The following is a 26,062-nucleotide window of genomic DNA, read 5'->3' on the forward strand; positions in this document are numbered from 1 at the left end:
ATGGCACTCCTAACACCCCAGGGAGTGAAGGAAGTCTTCCAGTTTCAGGTAAAGATCTGGGTTAGAGTCCTTTGCTCCAGTGGGTGTAGTGGGGAGGGGGAGGTGTCCCAGCAAGGATCCTAGACGCTGTCTTCTTGGGTGGCACTTCTAACATCTCCACACACCACCTCCCAGGGCACAATGGATGCTTGAGGCTGGAATTCTAGAGTCATAGCCTATTTGGGGCTCATTGGGAAGTCTAGGCTATGGACCAGCCCATCAGAGACAGGGGAGGAGAGGACAGTACCTGCCAGCTGGTGCCAGGGGCTCCAACAGCCCTCTAGAGCTGTAACCCACATGTGAGGGAGGGCAAAGGGGTTCTGGCTGATGGGAGGGGCAGGGAGGGACTGCATCATATAGAGACGTGTGGTAAACAGAAACTGCCAGGGATTAAGAACAGGGTTCTAGGCCATGAGGTCTGCCATTGATCTGCTTGGAATTCCCCTAGCTGGAGCCTCCTCATCCTGCAGAGCAGACTCCTGTGTACAGCAGGTCTCTATATCTTCTTATTTCTTATTGTTATGGAAGTGTTTTTTTTTCCCCCTTTGAGACAGGGTTTCTCCGTGTAGCTTTGGAGTCTGTCCTGGAACTTGCTTCTGTAGACCAGGATGGCCTTGAGCTCACAGAGATCTGCCTGTCTCTACTTCCCAAGTGCTGGGATTAAGAGCGTGCACCTCCTCGGCCCAGCCTTGAAGTGACTCTTGCTTCTCCTACTATACACCCGTTCTAGAAAGGCTATAGAAGTACCGCTGAGGGAGAAGTCTACTCTGTCGGTCTTCTCAGTCCGCAAGCGAGCCTGGACAACCATCCAGCTAAACATCACCTCACTAAACCTCTTCTCCGCCAGCCATTTGCACTCTAGTATGAATGTATCAGGTTAGCTAGCTGAAGTCTCAAAGAGAAATTAACTTGTTTTAGGCTAGTTGGAAGTGCCTAAACCTGGGGCTGCATGGGTTAGTGTTAGAATTCTCAAAGGAGTGCTAGTAAGAGGAAGTAGGGTTGGGGAGACAGTTCAACTGGTCAAGGACTCTCCACATGAGCTCAAGGACCTGACTGTGTCTGATCCCTAGAATATACTTCATAGATGGGTGGTACCAAAGCTTTATAATGCCAATGATAGGGAGGCAGAGACAGGCCGCAAGCCCAGACCACTTGGCCAGTTTCAGGCCAGTGAGAGACCCTGTCTCAAAAACACAGGGGCTATGAGCGATGACTGACTCCTGAGGCTGCCCTCTGGCTTCCACATACACACTCACACATGTGTACAAACACACAGAGGAACACTGACAAGGGAGCACACCCACACATGTGTACCCGCACACATAGTGTACCAGATCTCTCTCTCTCTCTCTGTCTCTCTCTCTCTCTCTGTCTCTCTCTCTCTGTCTCTCTCTCTCCCTCCCCCTATTTCTTTTTGAGGTTTTTTTAGGCTTTTTGTTTGGTTTGGTTTTTTGTTAAGACAGGGTTTCTCTGTGTAGTCTTGGCTGTCCTGGAACTCGCTCTGTAGACCAGGCTGGCCTCAAGCTCACAAAGATCTGCCTGCCTCTACCTCCTGAGTACTGGAATTAAAGGCGTGCGCCACCACCACTAACTCCAGGCTTTTTCTTTTGGGCCACCAACCAGCTCTCAAATCACAACAGTGAGGCTTCCTGTTGGTTATAAATGCTCAGCCTAGCTTAAGCTCATTTCTGGCTAATTCTTTTTAACTTAAATTAACCTGTTTCTCTTTATCTACCTTTTGCATCGGGGCTTTTACCTTTTCTTTCTCTTGTTGTTTCTATGTCTGTCTGACTGGCTGGCAGCTGTGTGGCTTCTGGCCCCAGGCATCTTCCTTGTTCTCTTGTTCTTCTTTTTGAGCCTAGCGTTCTCTTCCTATTTTTTCACTGACTGCTAACTCCACCTTCTCTTTCTCTGCCTAGCTATTGGCTGTTCAGCTTTTTATTCGACCATTACAGGTGCTTTAGGCAGGCAAAGTGAAGCAGATGCAACACATTTTGACATAATTAAACACACATCCTTGCATTGTTAAACAAATGTAGCCTAAACACATTTCACAGGCTAGCAGTGGTGGTGCACGCCTTTAATCCCTGCACTCAGCGCTCAGGAGGCAGAGGCAGGTGGATCTCTGTGAGTTCAAGGCCAGCCTGGTCTACAGAGTGAGTTCCAGGACAGCCAAAGTTACACTGAGAAACTCTGTCTCAAAAAACTAAACCAACCAACCAAACAAACAAACAAAAAAAAAAACAAAACAAAAACAAATGTAATATCTTTTACACAGTTAAAGTAATATTCTGTAGCATAAACAAATGTAACACATCTTTGTCTAGTTAGAATAATATACCACAACCATGAGAGCACACTCACACACGTGTACCTATACACACAGGAGCACATCCACACATGTGTGCCTAAACACATATGGGAGCACATCTATACATGTATACCCACATACTTGGAAGCATACCCTCACATGTGTGCCTACACACACAGGAGCACACCCACACATTTGTACTGATACACACAGGGTCACATCACACATATGTACCTAGACACATGAGAGCACACCCAGACACACACAAGAGCACACCTACACATGGGTACCAACATGTAGGAGACCACCCACATGTGTACAAACACAAATGGGAGCATACCTTCACATGTACTGACACACATGGCACCACATCTACACACGTGTACCAACACACACAGGGGCACACCCACACATGTGTACCGACACACTAGAGCAGACCCAAAAGAACAAGTTTCCAGGAAGGGGAGGAACAGTTGTCTAGAAACCAAGCCTGATTCCTCCTTGGGGTCCCCACATTCCTGGTAATTCTCAGGATTTTCCTGGGGCCCCACAACAGTGTCATGCACAGTAATGACATTGTCTCCTTTCCCTGTAACACCCCCTGCAGAAACCCCAGGGGCGAGAGCACTTGCGAAGGCTCCTGAACTGGGAGGCATTTGATGAGCTGAGGGATGCCCGCCGGAGCATCCTGCTGGACACCCTCTACGACAGCGTCATCTTTGCTGTGGGCAAAGGCTTCCCATGGGTCGAGGTGGTTCAGGTGGTCAAGTTCACGGAAGAGCTGCTCAAGGAGACCAAAGGTAAAGAAAGAATGACACCAAGAGCAGGCACACTGGGCTCCCAGTAGCCGGTGATCTCTTGAGAGGCACTGTGCCCAGAAGCAGCACAGCCCCGGGCCCTGGTCCCCATCCCTGATCCTTATGGCTGCAAATCCTGCACCGCTTCACACTGTGCCCATGAACTAAGTGTGTCAATCCCCTCCTTAGAGTCTTTCATGGACTCCCCCTTGCACCGTGGGACGGAAGGTTGTCCCCATAATGGGTTATGTTCCTCGGGAGGTGTCCCCTCTGCTGTGGACTGGTCACTGCAGAGTCATTATGGAAACATGATGGATTAATTACAAAACACAAAACTGTCTTTCCCACCGTCGTTCCTCCACGCGAATCACATCAGTTTATCTTCAGATTGCATTGTGGTAGAAGGTTTGGTTTTTAAAATTGCTATTTGAGTCACTGACTTCAATTTCATAAAGATATCCTTTGATGATTTTGGTTTGAGATTAGGGCAAATTTTCCACTGGTTTCTAAAATGGCCAGGGACATACTTTTGTAATTTTTTTTACTATGAATTTATTTGAAGCAAGGCTCCTCAGCATTGCAATATCAAAACATTAGTTGAGTCTGAAAAATGTTAAAGATATTCTATATTCTAAAGTATTAAATATTCATCTAAGATTTCATTTTTATATTTAAATAAACAAGTAAATAATCTCATTAATATGCAACCTTAATCTTTAATCAGTAGTAAAACTACATCTGCTGGAAAATGTTTTAAATGTAATACTCATCATTGGTAAATTGATTTGCATACCTATTTTCTTTATCTACTTATCCAGAGTGGTATTACATTTGGAGGGCATGAAGTTGGGCATGGTGGTGAAACACCTTCATCTCAGCACTTGGGAGGTAGATGGGTCTCTGTGAGTATATGACCAGCCTGATCTATAGTATACATAGTGAGTCCAAGGCCAGCCAGGGCTACATGTGAGACCCGGTCCCAAAATAAAATTGGTGGGGTACAAAAGGGTCACAGGTGGAAAGCATTCAAGAAGCCATGCTTACAATACTTGGGGCCTTGCCTGAAGGTGGAAGACTGGTAAAGGAGAGAGTTATGTTACCATCACTCTGCTGCTGAAGGTTCACTAGCACAAGCTCACCTGTGTCCTGGAACAGCCGTCCGTTAGGAACGATGGGTCTTCTGTATGACCCACTGACTTACGTCACTGCCTCTGACTTCACTAGGTTGCTCATCCCCCGTTTGCCCAACATCAGCCCTGATCTTGATCCCCCTTTTCTCTCCCCTCTGGTAACATCTGAGCCAGCCACCCAGGTTCGCTGTTGGGTTGTGATCCAAATGCTGAAACTGCAAAAGTTAGAAACTCTTAAAAGTTGATAGATTGCTTGTTGCACCAATGTGAGGACCTGAGCCGGGGTCCTCAGCAATCACTTAAAGGCAGGGCAGTGTGCTAAATGTCCATATGAGGTGTATGTCCCAGCACTGGAGGCAGAGGCAGAGACAATTGATTCCTGGGATTTGCTAGCAAAATGGTGAGATCTAAGTTCAGTGAGAGCCCTTATCTCAAAAAACAAGATAAACAACTAAGAAAGACACCGAACATTAGCCTCTGACCTCCATACATGCATGTGTAGGCCAGCACACTACAAACACATGTACACACACACACACACCACAGTCCACTTGGCTCTTCAAAGAGCTGACATCTCGAGACATTTATCCTTCACAAAGGCATATTGCAGTAAAGACATCTCTCTATCTGCTGAGGAGGTGTCAGCATTTCCACATGTACACAGCATCCGCTGTGACGATCACGCTCCAGGGACCAAATCCTCAAAGCAAGACACAAAGCAGATTAGAACCCTCTACATCACTTATACCTCTAGTATCCGAAACGAAGCAAAGCTGAGGCAGATAGCATCGTAAATAACAAAAAAGAATCGTCATGTCAGCGACTTAAAATAGTAGAAGACTTAAAAGAATAAACAGAAAAAATGCAAGCCAGGAACAGCATTTGCTATATTAAAATATTTAAACTGGGCCGGGCGGTGGTGGTGCACGCCTTTAATCCCAGCACTTGGGAGGCAGAGGCAGGCGGATCTCTGTGAGTTCGAGACCAGCCTGGTCTACAGAGCTAGTTCCAGGACAGGCTCCAAAACCAAAAAAAAAAAAAAAAAAAAAAAAAAAAATTTAAACTGCCTGACTCAGATAGTCATTGACCACACTTTGAAGTCTTTTATCTTAGTGGGTAGCTGTTCTTTCCTCCTATAAATGCTAATATTTTTTATTGATTTTTATTGAGCTCTACATCTTTCTCTGCTTCCCTCCCTGCCTCTCCCCTCTTCCCTTCAACCCTCCCCAAAGGTCCCCATGCTCACAATTTACTCAGGAGGTCTTGTCTTTCTCTACTTCCCATGTAGATTAGATCTATGCAAGTCTCTCTTAGTGTCCTCATTGTTGTCTAAGTTCTCTGGGATTGTGGTTTGTAGGCTGGTTTTCTTTGCTTTATGTTTAAAAACCACCTATGAGTGAGTACATGTGATAATTGTCTTTCTGTGTCTGGGTTTCCTCACTCAAAATAATGTTTTCTAGCTCCATCCATTTTCCTGCAAAATTCAAGCTGTCGTTATTTTTTTCTGCTATGTAGTACTCCATCGTGTAAATGTACCACATTTTCCTTATCCATTCTTTGGTCGAGGGGCATTTACCTTATTTCCAGGTTCTGGTTATGACAAGCAAAGCTGCTATGAACTTAGTTGAGCACATGTCCTTGTGGCATGATTGAGCATCATTTGGATGTATGCACAAAAGTGGTTTTATCACTGGGTCTTTAGGAAGGTTGTTTCCTAATTTTCTGAGAAATCGTCACACTGACATCCAAAGGGGTTGTACCAGCTTGCATTCCCATCATCAATGCAGAAGTGTTCCCTTTTCCCCACAACCTCTCCAACATAAGTTGTCATCGGTGTTTTTGATCTTGACCATTCTTACAGGTATAAGATGGAATCTCAGAGTTGTTTTAATTTGCATTTCTCTGATTGCTAAGGATGTTGAACATTTCCTTAAGTGTCTTTCAGTCATTTTAGATTCCTCTGTTGAGAGTTCTCTGTTTAGGCCTGTACTCCATTTTTTATTAGATTATTTGTTCTTTTGGTGACCAATTTCTTGAGTTCTTTGTATATTTTGGAGATCAGACCTCTGTCTGATGTGGGGTTGGTGAAGATCTTTTCCCATTCTGTAGGCTGTCATTTTGTCTTGTTGACCGTGTCTTTTGCTTTACAGAAGCTTTTCAGTTTCAGGATGTCCCATTTATTAATTGTTTCTCTCAGTATCTGTGCTGCTGGGGTTATATTTAGGAAGTAGTCTCCTGTGCTAATGCGTTCAAGTGTACTTCCCACTTTCTCTTCTATAAGGTTCAATGTGGCTGGCTCTATGTTGAGGTCTTTGATCCATTTGGACTTGAGTTTTGTGCATGGTGATAGATATGGGTCTATTTTCATTCTTCTACATGTTGATATCCAGTTATGCCAGCACCACTTGTTAAATATGTTTTCTTTTTTCCATTTGATATTTTTTGCTTCTTTGTCAAAAATCAGGTGTTTGAAGATGTGTGGATTGATATCCAGGTCTTCTATTCAGTTCCATTTGTCTTTTTGTCTGTTCTTATGTCAATACCAGGCTATTTTCAGTACTGTAGCTCTGTAGTAGAGTTTGAAGTCAAGGATTGTGATGCATCAAGAAGTTCTTTACATGGTGCAAGAATGTTTTGGCTATCCTGAGTTTTTTGCTTTTCCAAATGAAGTTGAGTACTGTTCTTTCGAGGTCTATGAAGAATTTTGCTGGGATTTTGATGGGCATTGTGTTGAATCTGTAGATTGCTTTTGGTAAGATTGCCATTTTTACTATGTTAATTCTGCCTACCCAAGAGCATGAGAGATCTTTCCACTTTCTGGTGTCTTCTTTAATTTCTTTCCTCAGAGATTTAAAGTTCTTGTCATACAAGACTTCCACTTGTTTGGTTAGAGTTACTCCAAGATATTTTATGCTCTTTGTGGCTATTGTGAAGGGTGTTGTTTCTCTGATTTCTTCCCCAGCCCTTTTATTATTTGTGTACAGGAGGGCTACTGATTTTTTTTAGTTAATATTGTATCCTGCTACATTACTGAATGTGTTAATGAGTTGTAGAAGTTCCTTGGTAGAATTTTTGGGATCACTTATGTAAACTATCATATCACCAGCAAACAGTGAGAGTTTGACTTCTTCTTTTCCAATTTGTATCCCCTTGACCTCCTTTTGGTGTCTTATTGCTCTAGCTAGGACCTCAAGAACTATATTGAATAGATATGGAGAGAGTGGACAACCTTGTCTTGTTCCTGATTTCAGTGGAATTGCTGGGAGTTTCTCTCCATTTAGTTTGATGTTGGCTGTTGGCTTGCTGTATATTGCCTTTATTATGGTTAGGTGTGTTCCATGTATCCCTGCTCTCTCCAAGAGCTTTATCATAAAGGGATGTTGTATTTTGTCAAAAGCTTTTTCAGGGCTGGAGAGATGGCTCAGTGGTTAAGAGCATTGCCTGCTCTTCCAAAGGTCCTGAGTTCAATTCCCAGCAACCACATGGTGGCTTACAACCATCTGTAATGAGGTTTGGTGCCCTCTTCTGACCTGCAGACACACACAGAGACAGAATATTGTACATATAATAAATAAATATTTTAATAATAAAAAAAGGTTTTTCAGCATCTAATGAGATGATCATGTGGTTTTTATTTTTCAGCTTGTTTATATGGTGGATTACATTGACAGATTTTTGTATGTTGAACCATCCCTGCATCTCTGGGATCACAGTGGATAATTGTTCTGATGTGTTCTTGGATTCGATTTGCTAGTATTTTGTTTAGTATTTTTGCATCAATGTTCATGTGTGAGATTGGTCTGTAATTCTCTTTCTTAATAATGTCTTTCTGTGGTTTGGGTGTTAGAGTAATTGTAGCCTTATAAAAAGAGTTTGGTAATGTTCCTTCTGTTTCTATTGTGTGGAATAATTTGAGGAGTATTGGTATTAGTTCTTCTTTTAAAGTCTTGTAGAATTCTGAGCTGGAACCATCTGGTCCTAGTCTTTTATTGGTTGGGAGACTTTTGATGACTGTTTCTATTTCTTCAGCAGTTATAGGTCTGTTTAATTGCTTATCTGGTCTTGATTTAATTTTGGTAAGTAATATTTATCCAGAAAGTTGTCCATTTCCTTTAGGTTTTCCAATTTTGTGGAGTACAGGTTTTCAAAATATGACATGATGATTCTCTGTATTTCTTCATGTCTCTTATTATGTCCCCCTTTCCATTTCTGATTTTGTTAATTTGGATGTTCTCTCTCTGCCTTTTGGTTAGTTTGGATAAAGGTTTGTTTGTTTTGTTGATTTTCTCAAAGAATCAACTCTTTGTCTCATTTATTCTTTGTACTGTTTTCTTTGTTTCTATTTGTTGATATCCACTCTCAATTTATTTCCTGCCATCTAGTTCTCTTAAGTAAGTTTGCTTCTTTTTGTTCTAAAGTTTTCAAATGTTCTGTTAACTCACTAGTGTGAAATTTTTCCAGCTTCTTTATGTAGGCGTTTAGTGCTATAAACTTGCCTCTTAACACTTGCCCCTCTCATTGCATTCCATAAATTTGAGTATGTTGTGTGGTCATTTTCATTGAATTTTAGAAAGTCTTTAATTTCTCCCTTTATTTCTTCTTTGACCCATCAATGATTCAGGTGAGCATTGTTTAATTTCCATGTGTTTGTGGGTTTTCTGGAATTAGTATTGCTGTTGACTTCTAGTTTTCAATCATGGTGATCTGATAAGGTATATTGGGTTATTCCAATTTTTTTGTATTTGTTGAGGTTTGTTTTGTTACTGAGTATGTGGTCAATTTTTGAGAAGGTTCCATTTGGTGCTGAGAAGAAGGTATATTCTTTTCTGTTTGCATTGAATATTCTATAGATGTCTGTTAAGTCCATTTGAGTCATAACTTCTGTTAGTTTTCTTATTTCTTTGTTCAGTTTTTGTCTGATTGACCTGCCCAGTGGTGAGTTGAAGTCTCCCACTATTAGCACATGGGGTTTAATGTATTATTTAAGCTTTAAAAGTGTTTCTTTTATATATGAGGGTACCCTTGTATTTGGGACATAGATGTTCAGTATTGAAATTTCCTCTTGATGGATTTTTTCTGTGACTAATATGAAATGACCTTCTTTGTCTCTTTTGATTGATTTTAATTTGAAGTCTATTCTGTTAGATATTAGGATATCTATACCTGCTTGTTTCTTAGGTCCATTTGATTGGTATATTTTTTCCTAACCCTTTACTCTGAGATGATGTCTGCCTTTGAGATTGAGATGTGTTTCTTGTATGCAGAAGAAAGATGGATTCTGTTTTCATATACAATCTGTTAGTCTGTGCCATTTTATAGGTAAGTTGAGTCCATTTACATTAAGGAATACTAATGACCAGTGATTGCTATCGCCTGTTAGTTTAGTTTTCATTGTTGGTGGTGTTTGTGCATCTTTCCCTTTTTGGAGATTTGCTGCTATGAAACCATCAATTGTCTGTGTTTTTGTTGGTGTAGCTAAATTCTTGGGTTGGAGTTTTCCTTCTAGTATTTCATGGAGGGCTGGGTTTGTGGCTAGGTATTGGTGAAATCTAGATTTGTTGTGGAATATCTTGTTTTGTCCTTCTATGGTGATTGACAGTTTTGCTGGGGATAGTAGTCTGGGCTGGCATCTGTGGTCTCTAAATGTCTCCATAACACTTGACCATGACATTCTGGGTTTCATTGTCTCCAATGAGAAGTCAGGTGTAATTCTGATAGGTCTACCTTTATATGTTACTTGGCCTTTTTCCTTTGAAGCTCTTAATATTCTTTCTTTACTTTGTATGTTTAGTGTTTTGATTATTATGTCACAAGAGCACTTTTTATTCGGATCCAGTCTATTTGGTGTTCTGTAAGCTTCTTGTATCTTCATAGGCATATCTTTCTTTAGGTTGGGAAAGTTTTCTTCTATAATTTTGTTAAATATATTTTCTGTACTTTTGAGTTGAACTTCTCCTTCTTCTATATCTATTATTCTTAGATTTGGCCTTTTCATGGTGTGCCATATTTCCTGGATATTTTGTGTTAAGATTTTGTTCAATTTAATGTTTTCTTTAACTGATGAGTCTATTTCTTCTATCATATCTTCAGCCCTTGAGATTTTCTCTTCCATCTCTTGTATTCTGCTTATTCTGCTGTTCATGCTTGCATTTGTGGTTCCTGATCATTTTCTCATGATTTCTGTTTCTATAATTCCCTCAACTTGTGGTGTCTTTATTGTCTCTATTTCAGTTTTCAAGTCCTGAATAGTTTCTTTCATATGTTTGATTTCTTTTTCTTGGTTTTCTTTAAGTGATTTGCTGATGTCTTTCAATTTTTGTTTGTCTTTTCCTCTTTTTCTTTAAAGGAATTTCTCATTAAGAAATTTCAAACATTAAGAAGTTTCAAACATTCTCTTGAAGTTATTTTTTAGGTCATTTTCTTCTGCTTCATCTATATTTGGTTGTTCAGGTCTTGCTGTTGTAGGGTCTTTAGGTTTTACTGGTATTGTGTTGCTCTTTGTGGTGTTGCGTATGTTCTTACCTTTACTACTCATCGTTTCCTCTAATAGGTGTGGTTGGGGCTATCTGAGATTCTGTTGAATAATCTTCTAGATGCCAGTGAATCCAAAGCACAAATGGTTGTTCCTCGTGGTACAGTCAGTGTCACAGTTCTAGTTACCCAATTGGTTACTCTGTATTCCTGGAGATAGCTCAACACTCCTGTGCTTTGTTCTGCTCCCTTGGAGTTTGCTGTCTCAGGCCTACTTTTGCCTAGGTTGCCGGCTTTGCCCTGTTTCTGCAAATCCTGGTTTAGGTCCCCTCCTGCAGAAGTCCCTGGGTTGGAGTTGGACCTGGAAAGGTTTCTAGCTCTGGTCTACTGCCTTGGATGTCCCAGGCTCTGGTGTGCTTGGACCCACAGAGGACCTGCTTACTCCCTCAGAGGTCCCAGACTCATGCTTGGACCTGCAGAGGTTTCAGGTTCCTGCCTATTCCTTTTGATGTCCCAGACCAATGCCCAGACCCACAGAGGTCCTGGCTCAGGCCTACTCCCTCTGAGGCCCCAGACTCATGCCTGGACCAATTGAGATCTCTGGTTCCTGCCTATTTCCTCGAAGGTCCCAGGTTCTCTCATGCCCAGACTGGCAGAGGTCCCGACTCAGGCCTAATTCCTGGGAGGTCCTAGACCCATGCCCAGATCCACCAGGGTTCTGGTTTAGGCCTACTCCCTTGAAGGTCTCAGATTCACAACCAGACCCTCACTGGTCTCTGGCTTTGGCTCACTCGCTCAGCGGTTACTCCCCTGTACATGTTCTGGTGGACATCACTGACTCTGAATCTGGTTGCTGGCTCAATCCTGATCCCCCAGTGTCCCAGAACTGTGTTGGTTCCAGGGACTGAATTTGCTCCTGGCTTCTGTTCCCGGTGGAGATTGTCAATGCTAATATTTTTGAAATTTTTCTATGTTTTGAGAAAACCAGACAAATGTTCTCCATCCTATTATCCTCCCTCCAGTGCCATGGTTTGATGTTGTTTCTCAGGCACAGAAATCACCCTACGCACCCTCCAATTTGGATCAGGTGGAACTGGCAGTCCAATAGCAATGTCCTTGCATAAACATTTTTTTTCTCTCTTCCACATACTTATTCTTGAAGCAGTTGGTTAGCACATTAGCTTCTTCAAACGAACCCACCTTCATTTATTAGGAGCTCATGGAGTCTCACCAGCAGAGGGAACACCAATGTAGACAGAGGATGTGTTTGTAAACTCCAGCTTTGTCTCTGCACTCCCTCGGCCAGTCACACTGCTGGAGCTTCTGTCAAGTGCATCGGGCTAAGTGAAAAGCTAATGGTCCAGAATAAGGCGCCAGGACAAGGCATTGTGTGTCTTCCCTTCATCTGCAGATGAGCTCAGGCTATGGATCAGCAGAAAAGAGGCCCAGGAAATCTCTGCATGCCATCTAACCCAGCTGCTCTAGGCTGTGACCTCTCCTGGCACACATGCACACAAGCACCTCTCTGGATGAGTGACAGAGCTGTGCACTGTCCTGATGAGGGCACACCTACCCTGCATCCTGCCCCAGCCCCTCCTAGGTACATCACACCTATGACAGGCACTGGCATAGGACGCAGTCGGTGGGGGCCACAGGCCAACACCACCAGAGTTTCTGTTCCGGCTGATATATCCACGCTGGCTGCCACTCTTCTTGGCAGGTGGCTTCCCTGGGGTGCTTTGTTGTGGCTAACCTAGGCTAAGGACGGTTGTATTTTGTTTGCACGACAGATGAGGACATTGGCAGGCAGTGTTTAAGGAGGGGTTGTGTTTGCACAACAGTGATTCAGAGCCCTGCCAGGATGGCTGCCAGCTCAGCTTATCTCCTTGCCCAATCGAACCCAGCACTGGGAGGGAAATGGCAGCCCTTTATTCAAAAGCATAAGCTGATTTCGTCCTGGAAAAAGGGCTCCCAGGATCTTCTGGTCTCAATTCCAGGCTCTGTACTTGGCACTTTCTTGGGTCAGCCTCCGGGAAGACTGGGAAACTCACATCCAGCTGGCCTAGGGTGAGATCATTAGCCATAGGGTCAAAGGGCAGGGTTCTTCCAGTCTCCCACATCCTGGTTGGGAGAGAATGGCAGGAAAGGGCAGGCTTTATGTTCTGTACCCAAGCCATCGGGGAGTCGGGAGAAAAAGAGGGAACCCAACATGCGGTTGCTCAGGAAGCCATGGGCAGGAAGGAAGGGATGAAGGGGGTTGAGGCAGCCTGAGCTACCTCAGTTTCACTCTGCAGCCCTTGGCCTCTGCTTGCCCGGAGGACTCTTCCCAGCCAGCTCCCTACTTCCACATCTTGTTGCCATGACAATATGGACACATGAAGTTGGAAGACACCCCTGTCCGATTGCCTGGCCACAAAATCCCGGCGCTAATAGGAAGGCAGCCCGGAGAAGCAACTAATAGAAGCAGAGCAGAATGTGTCATGATCCTGGCATCCGTAGTTCCACCCAATGCCACTCCTGATTCTCCAGGAAATGTCACTAGGCCACCACAGGGTGGGAAGGCAGCCACCTGCCTGTCCCCAGCAGCCCAGACCTGGAGTAAGCAGTGAGTCACCAGGCTACCCGGCATGGCTCTTCCACCCAGGGTACTCATGGCCATGGAGAAGTTCGGTACCCTCACCACCAACCCCTGCAGCACCCCAGTCCAGCAAAGCAGAGAGCAGGTGACAGACTGAGAAGAGGTACCCCCAGACCAGGCCAGGAAGGAGGCGTTAGAGCGAGGTTCTTTGCCAAAGTTTCCTCCAAGGCCGTTGGTGGAGATACAGAAAGTTTCTTGGGACAAACTGGCAACTCTCACTTTAGAGTTTCCCCTGGGTGGATATGATGCTTCGGGCCACCCCTGAAAGTGCCATAGGCAACAAGAGTCGGTAACATACATACACTTGCTTCCTTATCGTTCTGGAGGCTGCAAGTCCAGGAAGAGTTATTGGCAGGCTGCTTGTTCCTAAGACTGCTCTCGTTGGCCTCCAGCTGCCACCACCCTCCCCCCATGTCCTCACGTGGTCCCCTTCTGTCCATGTCCACTACTTCTCACTTAAGACCCCACTCAGACTACACGGCTTCATTTACCCCACCCCCCAACTACTTTAAAGGCCTTATCGCCTCCTCCCAAGAAACCATGCTAGGTCTTTGGGGGTGGTTAGGTGTCCAGTGCATAAATATGAAGAAGCCAGATGTGGTGGCATATGTCTATCTTCCCAGAACTTGGGGGATTGAGACAGAAGCCATCTTGTACTATACTACAAGAGTCCATATAAAAGAAAACAAGAGCAGTTCGGGGTGGGTGAGGGTGAGGTAGACTCAATCAGCATGCAGAGTGAGGTCACAGCTAACTATGTCAACAAGCCTGCCACAGAAGCATTCTCCTTCCCTGGCCAGACTGTCGATCTTGCCAAGGGTGACTGAAAAGTCTAGCCTTCCCTGTGGCATCAATAATCTCCCCTATGGTCTGGTACGAGAGTAAGTGTTTCAAAGGTGAGATGCTGTGACCCAGGGAGATTAACTTTCCTAAGAATGCTCCTAGGGTAAGTGAGTTCAGGATTTGAAACCAGGACTTTATCTGACTCAGAATCCACACCCGGCTTGGTGACTTTGCATTTTGATCAGGGACCTGAGCACCTGGGGTGTAGGCGGGCTGGAGAGGTAGAGAGGTAGCTGAGGGAAGCCCCTACCTCAAGTGGGATAGGAAGCTGGCATGCAGGAAGAAGCACCTAGGAGGGCCAGGTAAGCTGCCCTCCTATCTCGGTCACCTTGAGTTACAGCCTGAGCCTGGGGACTGATCCCAGCCACCAGCAGGAGGGCTCCAGTGGGGTTCCTGTCTCAGCACAGACTAAGAGAGTAACCTGTGTCTGCCAGCTGTCTATACCACCTATGGACGGATGTCAGTCCTCCATCTATTGACTGTGATCATCTGCCATCTTATTCCTGCCCTTCCTCAGCCAATTGAGTCCCTAGCATCCTGGAAAAGGTGCTGTATAAAGTAGCTGATTGGCAGGCTGGGTACAGAGTCAGGTCCCTGACGTCGGAGGATTATTTGGTTGCTTCCATCTCAGGCAGGGGAACAGTTAAAATGATGGGGTTGCAGAGTCACAGCTCCCTAAACTGTGGTATACTCCCAGCACCCACTGTAGCCCACTATGGCTCTGAGGGTTGTCAGCTCCGTGGAAATCCTCACAGTTTCTTAGAGTGAAAAGGGACACAGGAGGTCACCTGATCTACCTCCAACCCATCCAAGAGCACATTTTAGTATCCTCGGACACCCATGTCCCACATCATACACCAGACAGTAGGTGACTATCAAGAAACAGGATGGCGGTCACCATCTAGTACCCAGGGCCCTAAGGTGGTACCTCACCCCTAGAGAGCCAGATAGATTCCAAATTATCCCCAGGGAGGTGCTGGTAGAGACCTAAGGAGAAAGGAGAGGGTGAACACACAAAAACACATTATTCCTATGGGAAGCCCTGGATAGTCACTGTCTTCAGACCTGACAAGGCAAAATTTTTATTGGCTCCATTTTCCAGATGAAAGCACTGATTTCTAGAAGGAGTCACCTGTACAAGCGAGAACATGCTGTGACCAGGTGTGAACTATATCTCCGTGAGTCCTCGGCCTGGGCTCTCACGGATTCACTGAGCTACTCTGTGGAGAAGCCAAACTCTGAGCTCAGCTCCCAGTGTCAAAGCCTGGGCTCAGTGGGGAACTCACAGGGATTGCCAGCCAAGGGGGCGGAGATCAGTGAAAGGCTGTCACTCCAATTTAAAGCCCAGGGCAGAGGGGAAGTTTCAGCCTGGCAGTCTGGGAAGATCTTGGCGGTCCTTCTCCAGGGGTTTTGGAATCAGACTGCCTACTCTCCTGTGTCTGCAGTGCCACTGGCCTCCGCAGAAGGGGGGCTTCCTGTGGGGACATCTTGCTCTAAAGAGAAAAGGAGCCAGCATCCCAGAGACCCAGGGATAGGCAGGTGACGTGGAAACAGTGCCAGGCAAAGGTGGAGAAATCTCACAGCCATCATCTCAAAGTGCTGTGTGTCCCTGGCCATTGGTCAGCAGGGCAGACATAGCACACACACTCAGGGCAACAGAAGAACGGTGTCTCCTGCCCCAGCCTAGACCTTCCTTTCCTCAGGAACTGTGGCCAGCTACGTTCAGAGACACTTCTGACCACAAGAAGCCACAGGATCAAGGGAAAAGAAGTAGAAATATCTCTCTTCCCCAAGTTAGGAGTTGAAACAAAATCCAGGACCAGACCCTGGTCCCTTGGCTGGAACAGGTTCCACCCTTTTTCTGGACCTCAGTTATCCACTTTTAGAATAACAAGAACCTTTGGTCTAGAGAGATGATCTACCCCCTAAGAGATTTGAAAAGCATTGCATTTGCTCCACCTTGTTGATGATAGGGCTGAACTCATTAGCATATTCGGGCTGCTTGGTATCCTTGGAAGGGTTTATTTTCAAGGTCTTTGGCTCAGACCATGCATCACTGATATAGTACCTACTACAGAATGGCCTTTAGAAATCTGAGAGAGTTGAGGTCCTTTCTGCATCTATGTCTAAGAATCTTCAAAGAGAGCTTGAAGCCACTTGGAGGCAAGAGACCGGTGCTGTATTCGGACTCTGCCATTCTCCATCTGTGCATCCTTGAGCGAATCTCTCAGCCTCTCTCTGAGACCCAGTGTGCCCTGTGGATAAATAAGGATGAGCCTCCCTGAGCTGAGAGGGGTTTGGGAATCCAAGGGGCACAGGGGCGTGTGACACGATGCTATAGGATTCTCCAACCCTGAGGTGAACGCTGCCTTGGTAGTCACTACAGAGGTTCCTGGATGCTGGGGAACACAGAAGGGAGCTTGATGGAGACCGCAGGCCTGGCTTCTCGCTCAGGTGCTAAGAAAGTCATGTTGTCAGGTTGTGTCCTGTCTTGACTCTTCTGCCTTGGATCCAAAACAAGGCAACCAGACCATCTTGTTGGAGACACCTAATCACCGGGTGCCCATCCAGAAAGATCAGTCCCTCCTCACCGCTTCCATGTCCTCCGCACCCCTCAGATCGGGCTCATCTCCTGTGCTGCTATGGAGATGCCAGCACTCCCCTTCCAGGTCTTTTTTGCCCAGTGCTGGAGCAAGCAAGCATCTTGTGTTGCCATCGGCAGATCCTCCCCCACACCCCTCTTCCATCATTCCTCTCCTCCTCCACGCTGCTCCTCCTCACAGGTGTGGGCCTCCAGGGGTTTGGGGACAGACTTCAGGAAGTTCCCAGTGGCCAATGCAAATGAAGGCCACTCCCTGTTATTGAAGAGCAATGTGCAGGCCCAGCTCTGCCTGCCTCTACCAGAGACTTCTCCTGCTTAATCCCTCGGTGCTGAGTCACTGGGATGCAGGGAGCAGAGTGTGCAGTTCACGGCAGCGAGGGACAAGGTCTACTGAGCCCAGGCAGCATCTCTGGTAGAGTTCAAATTCAGCCAGTTGACCAATTTGACGGATCAAATTCTTCCCACTGACCCACGCAAAGGCTGCACTAGTATTTCCCTACCTGTCAAGAAAGCTGTATGACAAATCATAGGAAGATCGGGACATGACTGGGCCTCACAGATGTTGTGTATGGCTGCTGAGGATGCAGAGGATGGGATGGCCTTGGAGAAAGCAGCGGACATGGCCATCCACGTAGAGGGACAGGTTCCCCACCCTGTGCACTGCCAGGCCAAGTCAGGCTGCATGCAGAACAAAGTAACTTTCTGGTAGGTTCACTGCGAGGAGCTTAGAGGAGTCCTTGTGACTGTTCACACACAGGGCTTCACTCAGGCCTGCAGGCCAGCTTTCATGGACAGAAACAATGTCTTCCTGGTGGTCCCTCTACTTGGCTGCCATCTCAATCTGAAGCCTGCTCAACCTCTTGCTTCTTGGTTTTGCTTCCCTACCCCCGAGGGGGTTATCTTGGAGGAACATAAGCATTCTATGCTACAGGAACACTTTCCTGCCTTTTCTTCAGCACCCGTCCATCCTCTGTCCAGCCCCTCTGGACTCCCCGCCTTTCTCATCCTGGGCCCCCGCATGCACCGCAGGTATTTATCCATGCATCCTCCATTCTTGCTTAGGTAATCTGTAGCATACCTGTGCCCTCATCTTTGCCCGCACCTGCTCCCAAGGCCAAGACTGCCTATCCCACATCATGTTCAACCACTACCACCCCCTCCAAAAGTAGAAGCAAATCTGCCAACATGCCTACAAATATGAGCAGCCCAGACCCACGCATATGCAGAAAAGACCCCAGCAGAGGGCAGGTCACCCAGAAGTGAATGCAGAGGGTGGAGGCTCTGCATGTATTCCTGCTGGTTGCCCTTCATCCTGCTTGGTAGCCCATGCCGGGATCCCATGGCTCTGATACAAGGAAGAAATGCTAAAAGCAATCCTGCCCTAGGAACCAGTCTTCATCTTCTAATGTAGATGGGGCAGGGCTTTGTGTGGAGGGAGCTATCTGCATTCCAGAAAGTTCCCTAGGATTCTACAGTGTAGGCCTGAGAGGCACAGACAGGGGTTCCCACTGGGCCTAGTCCTTCCTTTCCACTGACCGGGATGTATGTGATGCTTAAGTAACCCAGACAAAGAAATTTTAATGTTAAGGATGAGGGCCATTGGTAGAGCTGGACTTCAGAGCTCAGATACTTTTTGTCGCATTAAAAGTGTTTCTCTCTGACTCATTGGGAGTTTTGATAAACCAACGTGCAAGAGATAGGAATCTAGTCCCATTCTGTATGTGGATTCCTAGATTTGTCAGCACTGTTGGCTGAAGAAGTTGTCTTTTCTCCAATGTATCCTTTTAGAATCTTTTGTTCTAGCTGCATGGGTTTCTGTCTGGGTCCTCAATCTGTTCTGTTTCTGTCTCATGTGGTTATTGTAGAGTTAAAGTCATACATGTGTAGAGGACAAGGAAATGGAAACAATACTGACTAGGGGGCTGATGGAGAGGAAGGGATGAGGGGGGAAGGTCATAGAGTATGGGGGGTATTTAAAGTGCATTATGAACTTGCATGAAAATAGCCTTATGTGGCTCAGTATAATAAGATTTTTAAACTGAAAGAGGAAAGAAGACAAAGTGTGTGTGTCAAAGGAGCTCAAGAAAATGGCAAGGCGGGAATCTGAATGATGTTAGGATTTGAACATGTAGCGTCTTCTACAGGCTTTTATTTTGAGTACTTAGTCCCAGGTCTGGCCCTCTTTTGTAGGCTGTGGTGCCTCTATGAGGAGTAGATTGGGTGGAAGTGGTCATGAGGAGAGAGCCTTTGAGGGGACACCTGCCTCTGGGTCCATTCTCAGCTTGCTTCCCGAGCCTCCACCATATGTAATAGCCTTGGCGACAATACTCACACACCACTGTCTGTCCCACTCCACCATTCCCTTCCTATTGTGAGGAACTAAAGCTGTGAGCCCAAACATAATGGACAGAGGTGACACAGCAGAGTCACTCAGGAAAGTACCAGCCCAAGAGGGCACAGCAAGAGGGAGTTGGGTTGGCTTCTGGACCCAGGCCGGTAGCAGATGAGGGGCCAAGCTGCTCCTCAGAGTGCAGATTCTCCCTTCATTGTGTTCCCGGGGGATGCTGCTATTATCCATCAGCTGTCCTTGCATTAGAGGAGTCTTCCCTACTCAGACACCCAGCTCTGACAAGAATAGGGTTGCAAGGGACACTAGGCGTTGGTACAATCACTGTTCCCAAGGTACTGCCAAGAACCTCTGGTTGGTGAACCAGATCTGCACCTGCTCCCAGACAGTCCTCCAAATGCGCCATTCTCTCCATCATGGCCTGTTGCTCCTGCTCACAGCCATCCCGCTCCCACCCCAAGAACCCACTTCTGCTCACCTCCAGCCTGCTACTCAGATGCTCCAAAATGTCTCGTGCTGAAAACAAAGCCCATGGGCCCTCCCATCTGCTTGCTGCCTACTTTTCCACCAATAGTTGCTGCCACCTATCTGCACAGCCTTCTGCCTTGACTCTTTGGGTACCAATTCCTGTGTCAGGTCCCGGCAGCCTGGATGGAGGTCTGCCTCCATCCATTGCCCTGAGGTACCTAGAGGGTTCAGGCATGGGAAGGGACAGGAGAGAATGGTCCCTCTCTGAGCAATGACATCCTTGGTGCTGTTCTCATAGCTGACTTTCTATGTGAGGTCAACACTATTTGTCCAACTTTGTCCCCAATATAAAGGTTACCTGGATACATCTTCAGTCACCTTCTTTCCCACAAACAACAGAAACCCCTTGGTACTTCCTTTTCCCCTTCCTGAGGAATCTGAAGTTGAAGCAAGTCGGAACAGAGTTGAAAGACAGAAGGATGGAACAGTCCTATAGGGAAAATGCCATAAATCCAACTTACTTCAGGAGATCGGTCCTGGGCTTCCTGGAAACCAAGATAAAGTGGGAAATGAGATGCACCCCTGAGCTCTTGGGAGCTAATGAGTGGCTGGAGAAGCAGAGTCAGGATGCAGGTTCTGAGGTTGAACCCCGGGGTCACAGTTCAATTTATACCCTGTCCCCTGTACCTCTGTACTTCCAGGCTGCTCCATCACGGAGGCTGTGACAGTCCTAGGGAACAAGCTCCGAGATTATCAGAAGCAGTTCAACGTCACCCACCTGCTGGCCCTCTGTGACTACTTCCACAACACCTTCATCCGACACTATCGACTCTACCAGTATGTCCTGAGCCAGGACCAGGAAGTCAACCTGACAGTTGCTCACGTGCAAATGTGTGCGCCGCCCCAGCCCCTGCCGCTGACAGATGGCACAGATCGGGATGTGTGGAGTCATGAGCAGCAGGTGGCTGAACTAAGCACAGCGGAAGCACAGAAGCGCTCAAACATGTTAATGCTGAAGGAGACGCTGAGCCTGAAGCAGGCACACAGGCTGCAGAAGGCCTTCGGGGTCGAGGAGGCTCCAGCGCAGTTGCAGCCCCGTCCGACCTTGAGGAGGGAGGTGAGGCTCTGTCTGCCAGCCCCACGATCTCTGAGACACAGCAGACTGGACTAACACACAGGCCTCCTTCACTGTCTGCCCTGGTAGTGGGGACAGAGAGTCATATGGGCATCTAGCATCTCCCACAGACTTTGCATGCAGATCCTTGAACAGCATCCCGGCAGAATAGAAACTCATGTCCCCATTTTCCTGATGACAATAATGAGGTTAAAGAACATCATTGCCTCACACCATGAAGGTACTGTGAAGTAGAGTTCACAGTTGGTGGAGGCCTGCAGACCTTGAAGCCACAGCTCTTCCCTCCGTGTCATTGACTGGTGACAGATTCCACTGACAGAGTCACAAAGGGAACATGGATCTTTGAGCTGCTGGGGAATGTCCCAGTGCCCTTTGTCTGCAATCAGAGCAGCCATCATGGAGACCCAGGGTGCACACAGCTCAGGGAAAATGTGTGAGCGGCTAGCTCAGAGAAGACTGGAAGTGTGTGTGTGTGCATGCACATGTGAGTGTGAAAGAGAGAAAGAGAGGAGAGAGAGAGAGAGAGAGAGAGAGAGAGAGAGAGAGAGAGAAGAGCACATGCAGAGACACAGCAGGAGAGGTAGTTGCAAGATTGTATTGAAGGGGTTCTGGTTGCTGTTTGGTTAATTTTGACTTCTGATGTGTGGCCCAAACAAAGTATTCCTCCGAAGTTCAAAATGATATTTGAGAAACTGCCAAAATAATAACCCAGCAGGTTGGATGATACTCATCCAGGGTTAAGGCTCCTTACACATAGTAACAGGACGAGACATGCTAAGTACATTAAGACATCTCAAGTAGGCAGTCAGACATGGTGGTGTACACCTATGATCCTACTACTGTGGTGATGGTAGGAGGATCAAGAGTTCAAGACCACCCTTAACTACATGAGACTCTGTCACAAAACAACAATAGCAGACATTCAATTGGGGTCCAGGAAGTTCAGTGACAGCTTGTCTCCAGGCCCTTTAAGGACCGTGCTCTAGGATACTGTGGAGTCCATAGACTAGGGCAAGAGAGGGCTGCTGAATGCCAGCTCCTGTTCCACCATGCCTCTCAGCTCCCCTTAAATCTTCCATGGGGCTCTCCAGCAAAGCTTGGGATCCCTGGCAGTAAGCCCGAGAAAGGCATTCAACAACCGTCACCACAGGGAAAATGAGCATCTTTGTAGCGTTCAGTCCTTCTCTAAAGATCCGGGGAAGAACATAAATTTTATATTGAAATAACACCCAAGAAATATTCTGGAGTAAACTGCATACCAGACTTTAAGTATGTATATACAAACAATGTATATCCCAATGTTTATCCCTCATCACTCCCAGATATCATGCATAACTTCTCTGTCATAGCTCTAGAACACTATAGGATTAGGAATGTGAAGGGGGTCACAGTGTGTCCTGCTAGGATGGCAAATGGGAGTTGAGCTCATATTCTTCTTGTCATGGACTGGTCCAAAGCTAACCCCATTCTCTAAAGCCCTACCTGTCCCCTCCGATGAAGTCACCAGGACTGTGCGATGTAAGGACAGTCGGAAGGTGGGAGGAGCTCACTATGGCCATGTGGAGCATGACTTGGCCCTGGCCTCTGGTCCCAGAACAATGTAGGGACAAATGACACACACAAGGAAATTGCTACCCAGGACTTGACGGGGAAAGGGAGAGAGGCGGTGTATGTAGGCAGTGACGTCCAGAGAGGATGGCCACCACTCTGGGGAGCCACAGCTGTCGGTGGGAGGATGGGCCTTGGCTGGCCTCCAAGCACGCTCACTGGTGTGTGTCCTGCAGGCTCTGGAGCGTCTGGTCAGCGAGGCCATCCACATCCAGATCGCATGCCTGCAGGAGCTTCTGCAGTACGAGATCCAGGCGGCCTTTGATATCCTGGACCTGAGGCTGCAGAAGAAGACACTGAGCCTCAGTGCTCCTCCACCCCCACTTCCCTGTATCACTGCTGGCCAAGTGACCCTAGAGGACTCTCCTAAGGCCAGTAAAGCCAATAAAGGAAAGAAAGGCAAAGCTAAGAAGTAGGAGGCTGGTGACTACTGCCCAAGGACCCATGAGAGAAGCAGCATGGACCAGAAGCTCCTAGTGATTAAAAGAAACAAAGCCACTCTCGTGCTGTCTCTGTCTTGGAAACCACGGTGTGATGGGAGAGGGTAGCTGCTTGCCTAGGCCAGACCTTTCTTTCAGTGGGACCACAGAGGTTCCCTGAGCAGAACATGCCCTGGGTTTCTCCTTCCCTGGACATACGAGTGGTGTAAGGTCTTACAGAGCATGCCGGGAGAGAGATGGAGCGAGGTCAGGTAGATCAGTCACCCAGAGACAGAGCTGAAGAAAGGAGAGCCGGCGCTCAGGGCTCTGGGTCTGGGCTCTTTCCCTGGGGTACTGTGCCTTCATGCAGACATCTACCCAAGCTTTCTGCTACTGGTTTGATGGGGGGCGATGGCACACCTCCATGAGTAGACCACCATCCCAGCCAGGTTCGTCCAACCGAGCACCAGTCAAGCCAACCTGGAGGGGACTGATTCTGCAAAGCTGGGCAGGAAAAGGCAGTTCTTGTGGTCTTGAGCTGACAAAGCAGTGGCAGAATCCTTCTACCCTCTGGGACTCCCTTCTTGGAAGGAGCTGGATCCCACTAAAGTTTCAACCACAGTGGAAGTGGAATATTAGAGAATGGCGCGCAGAACCGGGACTGTCACCCTGTTGAAAGAATGCTTGCCTAGCATGTACGAGGCCTGGGGGTTGATCCCTAACACTATATAAACTGGGTATGGTAGTATGCACCTGCAACCCCATCATTTGAGAGGTAGAGGCAGAAGGACCAGAAGTTTAAGGTCATCCTTGGCTACACAGAGGTCAATTCTGGATATGTGAGATCCTGTTGGGAAAAAAAATGGGATGGATGGATGGATGGATGGATGGATGGATGGATGGATAAAAATCTCCTCCCTCTGACCTTAGAGACTGAGAGGTACAAGAGTCATATCAAGGGCAAGTGCTCCTCAATATGGCCTCCAGTGAGCCAACATCCTCATCACAACAACATGGGCGATGCATCACTCTGCATCACTCTGCATCATTCTGCATTGCTCTGCATCACTCTGCCTTGTTCTGCACTGGAAACCTCTGCCTGTAGAAGTTTCAGGCTCGTGAGGAAACTGACATGCCCACCCCTGGCTGACTTCTACAGCAGAGTTAGTGCCAGGGGAGGGAAACTCCTACTACCTCTCAGGCCTTTCTGAACCTATGGTCAGAGCAAATAGAGAGCTGAGGTGTTAGATAACAGCAAGAGCCCTGAGCTGCTCGGGAAGCGGGACCAAATGGGATTTTCCAGCACGGCACGGGTGGACTTTAAGCTGACCATGGACTGAGAGCGTCTCCTCTGAGCCCCAGACACACGTGACGCTATGAAGATCCTGAGGGAAGAGCTGCCCCATACCAGGATGAGCCTGGGACAGAGTCCGGGTCTGAGGGTGGAGTGGTTACAGGCTGTGCTTTGTTGGGGACAGTCTTGGTTGACACCTACTGGCCCGGCTTTTCTCTTTATCCCCAATTTAATAGAGGCCAGCAGACTTGCTTTAAAAGTAGACAAGATAAGTCCTCCTGTCCCAGGTTCAGACACCACACCCCTAGTGGGGATGTTGCTATGGTCTGAATCTAACACATTCCCCCACAGGCTCCTGTTCAGCTTCCTTGTTGGCCAGGCAGTGGCACTGTTTGGAGTGGCCGTGGAACCTTTGGGTAGCAGTGCCTGGGTGACAGAAATATATCCCTAGAGGTGGGCTTTTAAACTTGATCCCTGGTCCCAGGCTCCTGATTTGGCTCCACTTCCTCTGCTTCCTGGTCAGCCACAGTGTGAGCAGCCTCTCTGCATGCCCCTGCCACCCCAGCCATGCTTTTCCTGCCACCAGGAACCGAAACACTCCATAAAACTTTCAATCCTCAAGTCATTTCATGGGTGTTTTGGCCACAGTCATGCAGAAGCAATTAACAGATGCAAAAGCACTCCAGGACTCAGGGGACATGAGCAGACATGGATGACATGCCTCACCTCCCCAAGCCTTCCACCACTCAGTGGAATACTCTACGCATAGTACCTGAGCCTCCCTGAGCTATTAAGTGCAGGCCAACACAAGAAACCAAGGAGAGCCAGCTCCTCCCCTGAGGGTGGCACCCAGGGAAGAGCTGCACCTGCCAGCTGCTCAGTCCCCAAGCCATTGCGCTTGTAGGTGTGGGAAGCCACCAGCCAGCAGGCTCCAGGGCCTGTGGGAAGGGTGGAGAGATGAGCCAGGCGCTGTGTAGAAGATAAAGCTATAGAAGGAAGGACTTGGCTGTGGCCCGGGGTGGGGGTGGTGTAAAAATCCCACAGCCATCTACTTACCCCACTGTTTGCTATGACACTTTAACTTTTCACTAGGGCCTTTGGCAGCAACGAATTTGACAAAGAAGAGCCTGACTTGTAAAAATGTGATTGTCTGGTTTTGATGCAGAATCTCTGTCTATGTAGCCCTAGCTATTCTGGGACTTCCTATGAAGACTAGACTGGTTCTCAAACCCGTGGCAATCCTCCTGCCTCACTCTCTTGAGTTCTGTAATTAGAGGTATTCTCTATCACACCTAGCCCAAATCTTGGTTATCTTGGCTTTGCCTCTTTCTAGAAAGCTAACGGCAATACCACAATGTGAACAAACTGAGTACTGGGTACACCAGGAAAGTCACAGCAGTATCCATGGGCACAGAACATATGGGCACCAAGCTGCTAAAGAGCACTCTGTTATCCCATGAGGTCAGAAGAACTCTAAGGCCATCTGGAACCTGGAAGGTGACACACAAGAAGTGTGTTACCATGAGGCATTTCTTTCTTTCTTTTTTTTTTTTTTTTTGCATTTTATTTATTTATTTATTTATTAAAGATTTCTGTCTCCTCCCCGCCACCACTTCCCATTTCCCTCCCCCTCCCCCAATCAACTCCCCCTCTCTCATCAGCATCAGCCCAAAGAGCAGTCAGGGTTCCCTGCCCTGTGGGAAGTCCAAGGACCTCCCACTTCCTTCCAGGTCTAGTAAGGTGAACATCCAAACAGCCTAGGCTCCCACAAAGCCAGTACATGCAGTAGGATCAAAACCCAGTGCCGTTGTTCTTGACTTCTCAGCAGTCCGTGAGGCATTTCTAAGATGACTAGCCTTCTGTGGACTCTTAAGATTTCTTATACAAACTGCCCCATGAATAGCACCGACACAGAAGACCTTCTCTCCTGGTAAAGGAAGCCAGTTTTCTGTGCCCATAG

The 26,062-nt window shown here is 47.0% G+C and overlaps 1 protein-coding gene across 1 annotated transcript; it reads left to right on the forward strand.

Annotated features, from left to right (window-relative positions):
* Window positions 1-22,805, forward strand: C12H8orf74 (chromosome 12 C8orf74 homolog). The gene is made up of 4 exons (XM_057785678.1): window positions 1-48; window positions 2,958-3,150; window positions 20,348-20,763; window positions 22,566-22,805. Exons 1-4 carry the CDS (start codon window positions 1-3, stop codon window positions 22,803-22,805), a joined length of 897 nt encoding a protein of 298 aa, XP_057641661.1.
* The last annotated feature ends 3,257 nt before the right edge of the window (window positions 22,806-26,062 follow it).

This window comes from Chionomys nivalis, chromosome 12 (genome assembly GCF_950005125.1).
Source record: "Chionomys nivalis chromosome 12, mChiNiv1.1, whole genome shotgun sequence".
NCBI lineage: Eukaryota > Metazoa > Chordata > Mammalia > Rodentia > Cricetidae > Chionomys > Chionomys nivalis.

Excerpts from the sequence above, each read along its gene's own strand:
- C12H8orf74 (XM_057785678.1), top strand. The coding sequence starts at position 1 with ATGGCACTCCTAACACCCCAGGGAGTGAAGGAAGTCTTCCAGTTTCAG. Across the intron at positions 3,151-20,347 it reads GCTGCTCAAGGAGACCAAAG|GCTGCTCCATCACGGAGGCT; the intron begins GTAAAGAAAGAA and ends CTGTACTTCCAG. Across the intron at positions 20,764-22,565 it reads GTCCGACCTTGAGGAGGGAG|GCTCTGGAGCGTCTGGTCAG; the intron begins GTGAGGCTCTGT and ends TGTGTCCTGCAG.